Source organism: Lithobates pipiens, unplaced genomic scaffold (genome assembly GCF_037356315.1).
Source record: "Lithobates pipiens isolate NorthernLeopardFrog02 unplaced genomic scaffold, aLitPip1_a1.2 Scaffold_1, whole genome shotgun sequence".
NCBI lineage: Eukaryota > Metazoa > Chordata > Amphibia > Anura > Ranidae > Lithobates > Lithobates pipiens.
Window position 1 is genome coordinate 15199671 of NW_027507685.1, and position 14042 is coordinate 15213712.

General features: G+C 43.1%; 1 protein-coding gene across 2 annotated transcripts in view; it reads left to right on the plus strand.

Annotated features, from left to right (window-relative positions):
- The first annotated feature begins 7834 nt into the window (after positions 1 to 7834).
- Positions 7835 to 14042, plus strand: part of VSIG1 (V-set and immunoglobulin domain containing 1) — a 45212-nt gene continuing 39004 nt past the window's right edge. The window contains exons 1-2 of one of the 2 annotated variants that reach the window (XM_077478872.1): positions 7835 to 8055; positions 10250 to 10419. In XM_077478872.1, the coding sequence (XP_077334998.1) occupies positions 7992 to 8055; positions 10250 to 10419 (234 nt within the window). In that variant the 5' untranslated portion in view covers positions 7835 to 7991. The remainder of the gene's footprint in view (positions 8056 to 10249; positions 10420 to 14042) is intronic. The other variant, XM_077478880.1, reaches the window with a different exon arrangement.

Genomic DNA, 14042 nt, shown 5'->3' on the forward strand with positions numbered 1-14042 from the left:
GGCCGCTGGGACCCGCTGATCGTTCGTAGGAGAGGCATGTAGGAGAGGCATGTAGGAGAGGCAGTGCGGCAGTCTGCCTCTCCTAGGCAGACTGTCGTTCTGTCAGACAGGAAGAGAGAGATCTTGTGTTCCTGCTATTCAGGAACACAGATGTCTCTCTTCCTCCAGTCAGTTTGATCGCCCCTGATGTTAACCCCTTCCCTGCCAATATCATTTACACAGTGACAGTGCATTCCTTTTAGCACTGATCAATTTATGTGGTGTTATTGCTCCCCAAAAAGTGTCATTGTCAGATTTGTTCATCGCAATGTTGCAGTCCCGTCAAAAATCGCTGATCGCCGCCATTACTAGTAAAACAATTAAAAAAATAAAAATTCCGGGGGCGTGGTCTGGACATGGCCGAGTAAGGGCGTGTGTTTGCGGAGCTCCTGATCCATCCTGGCCTAACCAGCTTAATTTCTGCTATTATACTCCGATACTCCCCGGCATGTACTCTGCTGGGAAGCGGAGGGGAAAAGAACAGAAAGAAGCCATCTACCAAAACGCAAGTGAGCAGAGAAACGCACCGCTACTTCTAAAACATTCAGGACGCCTCCCTGGTTGCCAAAATGGTGGACGCCACGATGCCTGGCTGACACGTGAGTCGACTACTGCAGGACCCCCCTACCTCTCCAATGACCTCCCACACTTCTGAGGGGGGCTTCAATACCCCAGCGGTGTTCCAATCGGACTCCCAAGACTTGTTTCACTCTCACCATACACCTCTCACCCTCAGGGCGGACACAGACTTGAGGGCACTGCTGCCGATGAGGTCCGACATTGAGTCACTTGTTGGCAGGCTGGAGGCATCCCATCGCAAGTAAATATCAGCAGTGCTGAAATATGTTAAAACACTCTTGGATTGAATGGGATCAGGTGAATCAGTGGTGATGGCATTAGAGCAGCGGATGCTAACAATGGAGACTGTACAGACATCTCAGGCGGCGGCAGTGCTCTTATAACAACTCCAGCTAGAGGAAATTGAGGACCGCAGCAGGAGAAACAACCTGAGGGGCCTGCCAGAAGCCACAGGGACAGAAGAGATAGCGGAATACGCATTAGTCATCTTTCGGGACATATTGGGAGATGTCTTCCAGATTGATATGTCCCTCGATCAGATCCATAGAGCTCTAGGCCCATGATCCTCTGATCCAAATAGGCCACGAGAGGTGATATGCCGGGTGCATCATTACTCCCATAAGGAACTTATCCTATGGAAGGCATGGGAAAGTAGAAATACAGAGTTTCAGTGCTTTGCCCCCCACCCAGGCATTTCAGGTCAGAGGAGGGCCCACTCACCTAGACCACAGAGGAGCCGACGCAGATACTGCATTGCCTCAATGGAGGAGACCAGGGAGACTTAACGAATGCTGATAGTTGCTGTATCCACGGTTCAAGTGGGTTTTTTCTTGTCTCTCTTTCCTCATTTGGTGTGCTCCCATTTTGCCTTTTCCGCACCATGTCTTTTTTTTCTCCTGCCTGTTTGATGACATCTTTGGATAGCACATCCTTACTAGCCCATCTCCCTGGTCAGCAATTAGGCTGACCACTGAAGCATCAGGGTGGTTGGTTTTACAGGGGCGGGTGGGAAGGCACCCAGGGAGGGAGGAAACTATCCCGCATACCGGCTAGACTGGTGCCCCCCCTGAACCCCGCTGGGTGGCATGGCCTCCTTAGGCTGAGAGTTGGGGACATGACAGTCAGAGACGAGCTCCCCCCCCCGCTAATAGCTCCCACCGGAAATTTTGTGCTAATGTTCATGACGTTTTACGAGACTACATGGATTGTGCACATTGGAGCCTGACAAGCCCTTAAGCCCTGCTCCTCCTTGAGATGTAGGGGCCCCATCTACTAAACTACACTGTGCCTTAATGTTTTGAGGTTGCAGTCTACACTTACTGTACTTTAACATGGCAGGGGGTTTGCGACCCTCTTGCAAAGATCTCGATTTCCAGTGATAGACATAACTAATCAATATTTGTTTCTTGCAGGCTGGTATGAACCTAGAGCATAGACTGGTAAAAGGCGATATGATATGGTCAGATTTACCGCACTGTGGGTGGGCAGCGCTTATTCCTAAGGTGGGATGGAGAGAGCTGTGGGACCCCACCGTCCCCTATATGGCACACCATTGAACGTGTGGGGAGGAAGTGGGAGCCCACTCGGCTGGGAGGATGTGATCACCATTTGGGAGTCACTTCCAATACAAGGATGAAGGGATTAGCACGATCCCTGTTGTGGAACCAGCTCAGACACCCGCGACAGTGGACATGGACTCCCACCGCCAGGGAACAAAGCACATATAATTGTACGCTGCAGTCACACCCCACTTTCCACAGAATACCGAAGGGCACTTATCATTACCATACAGGGACACCAGAATGGAATGATAATGGCACACAGGGGGTTGGGGGAGACAACAGCAGCACCGCCTCCCAATTGCCGCTTATACAGTGGTCTGTAGTTGATTGCAGTTTTATAAGACAATGGAGTTGCATTTACTTTCTGCTTAGTACTCTTCTCTTTTAGAGTAAATGTTGAAGACTCCCCTCGGTTGCAATATAACCTCTCCCCCATTAGGCCGAAGCACCTCACCCAGTGGCAACCGAAGTGTGCTTCTTTGCACAAACCTGCAAAAACTTTTTGCTTGTACTTGGTAATAGAAAGGACAGTTCACACTGTCCACTTTCACCTTTCTTGATCTAAACTTGTTATTCTACCCCTAGCTTCTTTCTCCTCTATAACCTCTCTTCCCACTCCTGCACCCACCTCTACTTACCCATGTACCTTTCCCTTTTAGACCCGGCATGATGGATTCCATTCATATTTTTTCGTTGAATACAAAGTGTCTAAATGTACCAGAAAAACGTCATATGCTATTGAATGATCTTAAAAGAGCTCACGCTGATGTGGCATTCATACAGGAAACAGACCTTACCAATGTAGTGGCCAAATCCAAAGGAGTATCTATACTCCTTTCAGGGAAGGTACCCTGGATATGACACTCTGGTGGACACTGAAGACTGCTATGTATTTATTAAGGGACTTATAGGGGACACACTGGTGACACTGTGTCAGGTCACCTTGAGGCCAGGTGACAGGTGCACACCGTAGGGTTGGGGATGCACCGCAAGGCTGTGGACCCTACGGCTGACGGCTGCAGACGGGGGACAGATCCCACTGGGGTAAGAGCGTAAGATTCCCCGGGGCGCGGAGTCTAAGAGCCAGTTGGTGTTCACCAGAGCTTCGAGTGGTGAAGATGGTCTTGGCTGCAACTGGCTCCAGGTCGCGACCCCCAGGGTCCCCCAGCTCACACCCACAGTAGGTAACAGGAGGATAGGGATGGTGAGGGACAAAGCCAAGGTCGGGGCCACAAGCAGAACAGAATAGTCGGGTACACGCCAATAGGTCAGGGTCACAGGCAAGCAGGGATGGTCAGAACACGCCAAGGTCGGTAACGGAAATCAGAAGCAGAGCACACGACAGGAAACAGGAAGCTAATACACAAAGGTTGATCAGCAGGATAGGCTAGCAGTGCAAAGGTTAATATAGTGTAGTCTGATAGGGGCTAGGGTGGAGCCATTCCAGAGGAAGGAAATAAAAGCAGTCAGGTGAAGCTCGGCTGGTCTCTAGAAATGAACACATGCAGACAGGTAAGGAGAACAACTCTAATGCATAACCATGACACACTGGCCACCGTCTACGCTCCTAATGACAGACAAGATGCCTTTCGGCATAGTACACTGAACTTGCTCATGGACTTTAAAGAAGGCCAGTTGATTGTAGGGGGTGATTTTAATGTACCCTTGGCCCCCTCAGAGGACACCTCATCTGGTCTCGCCCCAACTGATAGATGTGTGGAGACTCCACTACTCTTCTCATCCCCACACAAAATATACTCACAAATCGATTACTTTGTTGTCCCCCACAGTCAGCTAGAGGCAGTACATGACCCAGTGATAGGCAATATCACTTGGTCGGACCATGCACCTATCACCATGCACTACATCCTCTCACCAACCTCGACAGTCAGATCTAGGTTCTGGAGATTGAACGAAAGCTTACTACAAACACCGGCAGTTCTGACTGATGTCACAAACTAGTTAAAACTTTATTTCTGAAACGAATGACACTACAGATTGTGATCCGGGTATAATTTGGGAAGCCCATAAGACCGTAATAAGAGGGGTCCTAATTAAACAAGGGGCACACATCAAGCAAGAATGGTAACGGCGACTGCTTCTGCTCCTTCATAGGATATGTGAAGCAGAAGTGAAACATAAATGCACACCAGTAGCCTCATTAGAAACAGAACTGTTGTCCCTTAGAAGGCAAACAGTGGACCTATTGCATTAAAAAGATAAAGTAGCGTTACAATTCTGTCATCTATGAATCTGGAAACAAATGTGGGAAACTACTGGCCAAAGCAGTTAGACAACACAGACTGAATACATACATTCTCCCCGAAGCGACCAACCAACGAAACTGCAATAGAGTACTACCTTACCTCATCCTGTATCTCTCAACTTACTGAGGAAATGGGGCAGAGATGGACGAACCCATCTCCCTAGAGGAACTGCAATGTGCAGTAAAAGGGATGAAAGTGCCGGGCCCTGATGGGTTCACCCTGCATTACCAATCTACCAATCCCTCCAACCAGTTCTAGGCCACTACATGGTGAAAATGTTCAATGTTCTTTCTGAAGGGGACACCTCCCTAGGGATACTATGAGGGCCCACATCTCCCTTATCCCTAAAGAGGGTAAAGACCCAACTGCATGCAGCACCTACAGACCTATATCCCTCCTGAATGAACGAAGATACTAGCCAATAGGTTATCCCAACACATGAAGGATATAGTACATCTAGATCAGGTGGGCTTTGTCCTCTCACGAGAGGCGAGAGATAACACAACCAAAGTGCTAATTTTGGTTAATGTGGCCTCTGTGACTAAAACGTTGTGCGCCTTCCTCAGCACAGATGCTTAGAAAGCGTTCGGTTGTGTCAATTGGGAGTTCATGTTATTAAACACATTTGCCTGGGAAATAAAGTGTTGCAATGGATCCCCAATATTTATTCCACACCAACAGCTCAAGTTAAAGCCAGTGGAGTCCTATCAGTTCCCTTCACCATCTCAAATGGTACCAGGCAGTCATGTCCATTCTCACCCCTTCTTTTTGCCTTAGTTCTAGAGCCCTTTCTGTGCAGTATACGCTCGAACCCAGATATAATAGGATTGACTATAGGTCATTCCCAATACAAAATCTCAGCTTATGCGGATGATCTCTTGTTTTCTTTAACTAACCCTGTGGTATCCCAACCAAATCTTCTCAGAGTTTAACAGATATGGCAATATTTCCAATGTTATGAAAAAGTGTAGCGCTTCTCAAAGCTTCAAATATCAAATATCCTTAATCTTACTTATAAGTGTGAAATTATATAATTATAGTGAAAAAATCCCACTATAAAGTAGTGCTCATAACACATAGATTCTTACGTAAATTGCATATATAAGTGACTCAAAAAAAGAAAGTTTTACCAAAAACGTCCAAGAGATAAAATAAAGGAAAAAAAGGGAAAAAACAAAGTCCCAATAGTAAAATACAGAGTCCTTTGTGTATAGTGTCTTTGTATAGTCCACAGGTGTGTAGGAAATATATTACACCTCCTTTCAAAAAGGTTCATGCATTAGTCTCGTGAGGTTCCCGTCACCAGGCGAATTGAAGGCTTACCGGAGTTATTGGATCCTCACAAATTTACATTTGGGGGATCATACAAGCTTTTGCAACTATGTGCAGATTCTCCCAGCAACCAGTTATCCAGGGGGACCTCGAATATAGGCAATCACTTCATATGTTGAGAGGTATTTTAACTCCAGCCAGATATACCCATAGGCATGTTAAGAACATACGAAGAAAAAAACAGGGACCAAAAATAGCGTAATTCCGTTTTTATAGAAACAAATAGAAAATAAAAGTACAAAACTCACATGTGTACAGTAGTTTGAGCGCTTAACAGGATAAAACACAATTGCAGCAGAGTCCCGACGCATTTCGTCGTAGAAGACGTTATCTACGACGAAACCAAAAATAGCGTAATTCCGTTTTTATAGAAACAAATAGAAAATAAAAGTACAAAACTCACATGTGTACAGTAGTTTGAGCGCTTAACAGGATAAAACACAATTGCAGCAGAGTCCCGACGCATTTCGTCGTAGAAGACGTTATCTACGACGAAACCAAAAATAGCGTAATTCCGTTTTTATAGAAACAAATAGAAAATAAAAGTACAAAACTCACATGTGTACAGTAGTTTGAGCGCTTAACAGGATAAAACACAATTGCAGCAGAGTCCCAACGCGTTTCGTCGTAGAAGACGTTATCTACGACGAAACGCGTCGGGTCTCTGCTGCAATTGTGTTTTATCCTGTTAAGCGCTCAAACTACTGTACACATGTGAGTTTTGTACTTTTATTTTCTATTTGTTTCTATAAAAACTGAATTTTGCTATTTTTGGTCCCTGTTTTTTTCTTCGTATGTTCTTAACATGCCTATGGGTATATCTGGCTGGAGTTAAAATACCTCTCAACATATGAAGTGATTGCCTATATTCGAGGTCCCCCTGGATAACTGGTTGCTGGGAGAATCTGCACATAGTTGCAAAAGCTTGTATGATCCCCCAAATGTAAATTTGTGAGGATCCAATAACTCCGGTAAGCCTTCAATTCGCCTGGTGACGGGAACCTCACGAGACTAATGCATGAACCTTTTTGAAAGGAGGTGTAATATATTTCCTACACACCTGTGGACTATACAAAGACACTATACACAAAGGACTCTGTATTTTACTATTGGGACTTTGTTTTTTCCCTTTTTTTCCTTTATTTTATCTCTTGGATGTTTTTGGTAAAACTTTCTTTTTTTGAGTCACTTATATATGCAATTTACGTAAGAATCTATGTGTTATGAGCACTACTTTATAGTGGGATTTTTTCACTGTAATTATATAATTTCACACTTATAAGTAAGATTAAGGATATTTGAAGCTTTGAGAAGCGCTACACTTTTTCATAACATTGTTTACCTTACACTTGATACCCCGGTGATGTGTTAGCAGCTCTCTTGTGTGGTTTATTTATTTTTTGGTAAGAATAGCGCAGTGTTTTGTTACAAAAATTTATGGCAATATTTCCAACCTAAAAATAAATTTAAAAAAATCTGCAGCAATGGGGATTAACATAACTCCAATAGCAATAGCTACTGCAAACACAGGTTGCAGGAAAGAAATTCACTCAATTGCCCCATCAACACAGACAGTGTTGACAGGGGAATCCCTCCTGCGAGCCATTGTATTCTCCCAGAAGGGAGGCGGGGGAAGTTGTCCCCGCCAGGAGATGACAGTGATTATTACTAGTGGCTATACCAGGCGCTAGCGATAATTGCAAGCACAATCTGGCAGGCTGGTTGCACTCAAGTTGAACAATCGATCAACTTGGTACAATCAACTTGCACACACATGGTTCAAATCTCGGCCAGTTCCTGCTTATTTGGTCGAGATTCAAAACATCTATGCCCAGCCTTAAATGATGCTTTTTTGGTAACCCATTAAATCCAGCTGTGGACAACCACCAACCTTGTTTACTAATTCACACTAGCAATATGCAATTAGTAATTTATACATAGTTCAATGAGTGTGTAATTCCCTCCCAGAACAGACGGGTTAACACAGATTACAAATGTATTAGGTGCACACACCCAGATATATAGTTCAACTGAAAATACAAATACCCACAGAGCCATATTGGGAGATGTCTGGGGAGTGTGCTTGATAAAACCTGTGTAGTGTGAAAAAGCCCTTGTTGATTTACTGATGCTCAGCGATAAGTGGAAACTGTGAGTAGAAGTCACAAACGATTCAAGCTAAACCACGAAAGCACCTGGTACTTCACAGTCCATGCATCTTGACGCCATGCACTCATTCTGTCTCAGGATACTGGCCCTGCTATTGAGCCTTACAGGTAATAATAACTACAGCATTGATAGATTCTGAAGCAAATTTAAAAGATGTATACAAAATCTTTGAACACTCTTTTGATGTGGGTTTGACTAGTTCAGAGAATTATTGGATCACTCCCAACTGAGTCTCAACCATATTGCAGACTTTAGAAAAAGATTGTTCCGACTGCTAAAAAAAATTCACAACCATGTATACTTATATGTATGTAATGTATTGTGGGTTATACACAGCGATACAAAGGAAATTATAATAATGGCACAAAAGGTTGACCCGGTCAAAACAATTCTTTGAAGCAGTGTCCAGAAGTTAATCTTTATTAAATAATTCTTTCCTTTTAGACCCACAAAGTAATCAGTTGATGGTTGGGGTCTAAGTGCGTGGACATCTAAGGCAGTGGAGGTGGTTTCTCAAAATTGATAGCAGTGTGACAATAGAGATGGAACCTAAAATCTGATATCAACCAAAAAGAGAATTTTATAACAGTAAAAACAAAGCACTTTATTGAATGCAAGTAGTGGGATTTCAAATTAGTGTTTGGTTTATAATGTTCTTTCAAAAAATAATATTGTGTTAAATTAAAGGATGCGAGGTACCGGGTAACAATTTGTAAGTATTGTTCTGTATAATGTATAGTAAGGAGCTCTAAAATTACCATTGTGGCCATTCCATTCCTAGGGAAATGTTAAAGTTACATATAGTGTTGAGTGTTTCCGAGCTCCCATAACTCAGGATGTATGAAATAATATACATAGGATGTATGTAAAAAAAAAATCTCTGCATACATCTGTTTTGTGAAATATCGTTTTTTTTTTTTCACTGGATTTTAGTGGGATTTAAAATTAGAGTTTGATTTCTAATGTTCTTCCAAAAAATAATATTGTGTTGAATTAAATGATGCGAAGTACCGGGTAACAATTTGTAAGAATTGTCTTGTATAATGTGTAGTAAAGAGCTATAAAATGAACACTGTGGCTATTCTATTCCTAGGGAAGTGTGAATGTGAGCCCTTGTACACACGGTCGGAGATTCCGACGGAATGTGTGCGATCAGACCGTATTGTCGGATAATCCGACTGTGTGTGGTCTCCATCGGACTGTTTCTATCAGAATATCCAACGGACCAAGTTTTTCAACTTGTCTATAAAATTTTCAGACAACATGCTCCGATCGGACATACTCCGATCATGTGTAGCCTACTCCGATGGACAAAGTGCCATGCATGCTCAGAACAAATTCCTAGACCAAAGCTATTGGCTACTAGCCTGTACGTAGTCCCGTCATAACGAAATAACGTCATCACGGATTTTCCGACAACTTTGTCCGACCGTGTGTATGCAACAGTTTCGGACAAAATCCGTCGGACAAAATCCAACGGATTTGGTTGTCAGAATGTCCGACCGTGTGTACAAGGGCTTACATGACCAATTCCAAGCTCCCATAACTCAGATTGTATGAAATAATATACATAAAATATATGAATATATATATATATATATATATATATATATATATATATATATATATATATATATATATATATATATATATATATATATATATATATATATATATATATATATATAAACATGTCTGTATATAATTGTTTTATGACATATAGGGAGTAATTTACGAAAGGAAAAGCCACTTTGCACTGCAAGTGCACTTGGAAGTGCAGTCGCTCTAAATCTAAGGGGTAGATCTGAAATGACTGGAAGCTCTGCTGATTTTATCATCCAATCAAGTGCAAACTAAAATGCTGTTTTTTATTTTCCTTGCATGTCCCCCTCAGATCTACAGCGACTTTACTTCCAAGTGCACTTGCAGTGCAAAGTGGATTTTCCTTTAGTAAATAACCCCCATAGTTTTGATTCATTGGATTTTAAATGTGAGATTTACTAACAAAACAGACTTTTGATAAAAAAAAGACCAAAAAAAAAACAAAAAAAACAGCTGTGCCCTAATTTAAGATTTACATACTTTACATCTGAAAAATGGTAGCAAAATCTTATCTTTTAAGATATAAACCTATTTTTAGTTTTGTGTATCCTGAACTCAAGAGATCTGCATTTAAATGACTAATTGGCTTTAGACAAATACATAAATGACAAATGATGGCCTGCACTGCAGAATATATGAGAGCTTTAAAGCAATTAATCCAGCCTGAGTATACCTAATACTTGTTATCTCTCTCCAAAGGTTTGGCTCATTGCGTAACAGTGACAATACCAAATCCCATAATCAATGTGACTGCAGGAAATAGTGTCACTCTAAACTGTGCATATACCCTTTCATCCCTTTCAACCAACACAAAAAATTTGCTAATACAATGGAATCTCTTCGAAGCTCATTCACAACAGCAAATTCCGGTGAGTATAAAAGAATCAGCATTGTATGTATATTCTTTCCCCAACATAGCCTTATGTTAGTAGAAATACAGTATATGACTATTTTAACATGACAATTTCATCAAAAAATGACTTTTCAGCTTTGGGTGGTGCTGCTGGGTTGCGCTACTAAAGTAGTTGGTCTTTAACCCCCTTCTCACAAAGTTTTAAAGCATATCGCATTTATATATATATATACTATACTGAATATATTCCCTTTTGCATTTATTCTACATTACAAAGAATCCACCAAAGACAATGTTACACCAACACTCTAGAATTCTGGTGGAGAGACAATGGCAGTAGATATGTTAGTAAAAATGTCAGTAAAAATGTTAGCATGTTATTCCATTTGCCATTAGTCTGGGGCTCTTCTAGGGAGGTGAAAGACCTGGAGCAGCAAACATTGCACCCACAGCCACCCCCCCATCCCGCCTCCCCCCCACCGGTCCAGTCGGTCGGTTCCGGAGCACTTACCCCATCTATGGCTGGCAGTACTTCACCCAGGCAACAGGCAGTAGGCATCATGCGTGCCTTCCCCGTCTCTCCTCCATGAGCATCACAGCGGATTCCTTCTCCCTGCTCCTCGGCGGCCAATCAGAAGGCTTCTCCTTTCGGCCAACTGGGTAAAGAGTCTCAGACCTGCTTCCTGATTGGCCAGGAGGAGAATCAGTGTGAAAATAGCAAAAATACTCATTTGCTTTTGTCACACAACTGGAAGAGCTCGGTTCGCAGTGCTCTGTGACTCAAGCTCATCCTTTTTTGAAGCCTATCAGAGCCTCTGGCTCTAAACACGTGCTTAACACACCCCAATTGGAATTCATGCATCCAGCGTCCTGCATGGGGGCCGGTCGCATAGATGGGGGGTAGCGCCCATGCACCCTTAATGGGCAAGCCTCTCCTTGCTGAGAGTGTCTCCCAAAACAAAATATTCTTCCCTCCTCCCAATACAATCCCCCCACCCCTCCAGGACAAAACTGCACCCATCTTAGAGCCCCCCTCCCTCCCAATGGACAACCTCATTGCAACTGCTGGTGAGTGCTCTGGGCCCCAACGCTGTGACTGGCTGCAAATTTTTTCAATTTGTCACTTATGCAATTGCTGGCTTCTGTCCCTGCCTACTGACCTGCCTGCCACCTGTGTGACCTGTAGCATGGAGACAAACAGTATTTTTCAGAGCACTCTCTCCGCTCCTGGTCTGATAGACAGGCCAGTGGATGGGACAGATGGGACGGACAGCTGCATAAATGTCATATTAAACAAAAAAAGTGGGCAATCAGGGCACCCACCTGCCAGCAGTCACTCAAAGCTGAAATATAAGGCCAACTCCACTACTTGAGTGGAGTTGCCCTTTAACAAAGTCATCTCAAAGGGGTTTCAGTTTTTAGCAATACATTCTGATTGGTATGTATCGTCATGATGAATTTGTGACCTCAAAGATATTTGGAGTTTTAGGTTACTCCTTTAAAATTGCTGATTAAGAGAGGATTGCAGAGGGTTAATGTCCCAATGCTGACTGGAACATCACCAAGTGTTTTCAATGTCTTTATGACTGTGGAAAATCCCATTAAATACAAAACAGAAGCAGGTTACTGGGGGGTTACTCAGATTTTCCTGAAGAATGAATGCTGCTGTCTGAATTGTGAAAGATTGATAAATAGCAAGCTTAGCAGAAAATCATACATGCAAGGATCTGCAAACACACTGTGCAGTGTTCATTTTTAATGCCACAGCATTTAGAATAAAGTTTTTTTTTGTTTTTTACACTCCTGCTTTGAATTTGTGTTCAATAAGCAATTTGTGTAAAAGGTGAATGTTTCCTTTCATTTGGATACAGATACAATTTTGTTTCAATACATTTTTATTAATGCAGTAAAAAGGCATAATTGTACATTAACAGACAATAACATACCAAAGGTACGTACAGGCATACCCCACTTTTAAGTACACAATGGAGTTTATTTACTAAAGCTGTAAAGTGCAAAATCAGGCTCACTTCTGCATAGAAACCAATGAGCTTCTAATCTCAGCTTGTTGAATTAAGCTTTGGTAATAAAACCTGGAAGCTCATTGGTTTCTATGCAGAAGTGAGCCTGATTTTGCACGTTCCAGCTTTAATAAATAAACCCCATTGTGTACTTAAAAGTGGGGTGTGCCTGTATACTACTGAATGATGGCACCTTGGGCATGCGAGCAATACAAAGCAAATAAATGAGGTGTGATACAGATACAATTTAGATAGCAAGTAGTAGTTAGTCTCATTCAACTGTTGTGTTTTGTAATGTTGAAGACGTCCCGTAGCTTCTCCAATCCACTTCTTCAGTTCTAACAGATGTCAGGAAATACCCCGGCATTTAAATCCATGAAAGTAGGGTACAGCTTGGTGTGTTGGCGAGCAGAAAACACACGGAGGGCGAGAGAAATGAGAACAGTGTATTAAGTTCCAACAATGCACAATTAGGTGGAAGGAGGAAAACACCCCGCTACCCTACAAATGCAAGTGAAAAAAACTTAAAAAATTGTGTAATATATATGGACACAATCTGTGAATGAACACAGCCAAGCCGCTAGCACACAAACAAGTTCAAAAGTACAGTGAATAAAAACTGCAGCTCTAAAATCTTTAGCGCTGCACTTTTTATTCAATGCACAATTAGGCCCGGTGGGTAGGCACAGCCGGCCAGAGCCTCAAACAAAACAGTAACAGAAGAGCGTTATCTTGAGATAATGCCAACAACTTCTGCAGTGAAGAACAGGAATGTGGCCTGGCCGGTTCACACCCAATTTGGCGGCTTCCTGGGAGGAGATAGCCTAATCCCTGTGCTTTCCTTACTCCTCTGGAAATTCTCCCTGCCGCTACGTGCTGTCCCTGACAGACAGGGAAGCTGTCCCTACACTAACCATTCACACAATGCGCACTGTATCAGTAGGCCAGGCCCTTAAATAAGCTCCACCCTCACCCAAGAAGGCTGCGGAGGTCATGATGGGCACCAGCATCCAACTTGACAGCTGTTCCCCTGGCGACTGCAGAAAATCATAAAGGAACGTAGTCCCTCCCCTTCTTTATTGACACTTTGGTTGAGCGACACCGACAGTGGGGAGTACAGACCGCACCTGCCAACAACCCCCCCCCCCCCCCCCCCGTTTGTCAGATTCTGTCCTTAGCTTCAAAAGATAATAAGGAACAACACACACAACAGTTAGAAACATATTACAGTGACAGCAGAAAAACAAACTCAAACAACATAATCAGAGTACTTTGCAAGGAGCTGCCCGGGGTTAGACTGAATTTGGCAGCGAGCCCCACTGTCCTCAATGGGGTTATCCTCAGAACCGTCATCTTCTACATGTGGTTCTGCATCTGTGGGGGAGTCAGCAGCCAGTCCAGGGAGTCAGCAGGACTGGTAGCCTCTGGGATCAATACCCCGGAACTGTCTGTAGATGAATCGGTGGTGCTCTCCTTCTTTGAATGAGCTGGGGCCTGATGCCTGAGATTGATGAGAAGCAGATACCACGCGAAGGGGACTTCCTGGACTTACAGAACATTCACGTGGTTGCCGTTAAAATTTATTAATAGTATCTAAAAGCCAAAACTTTAACATTTT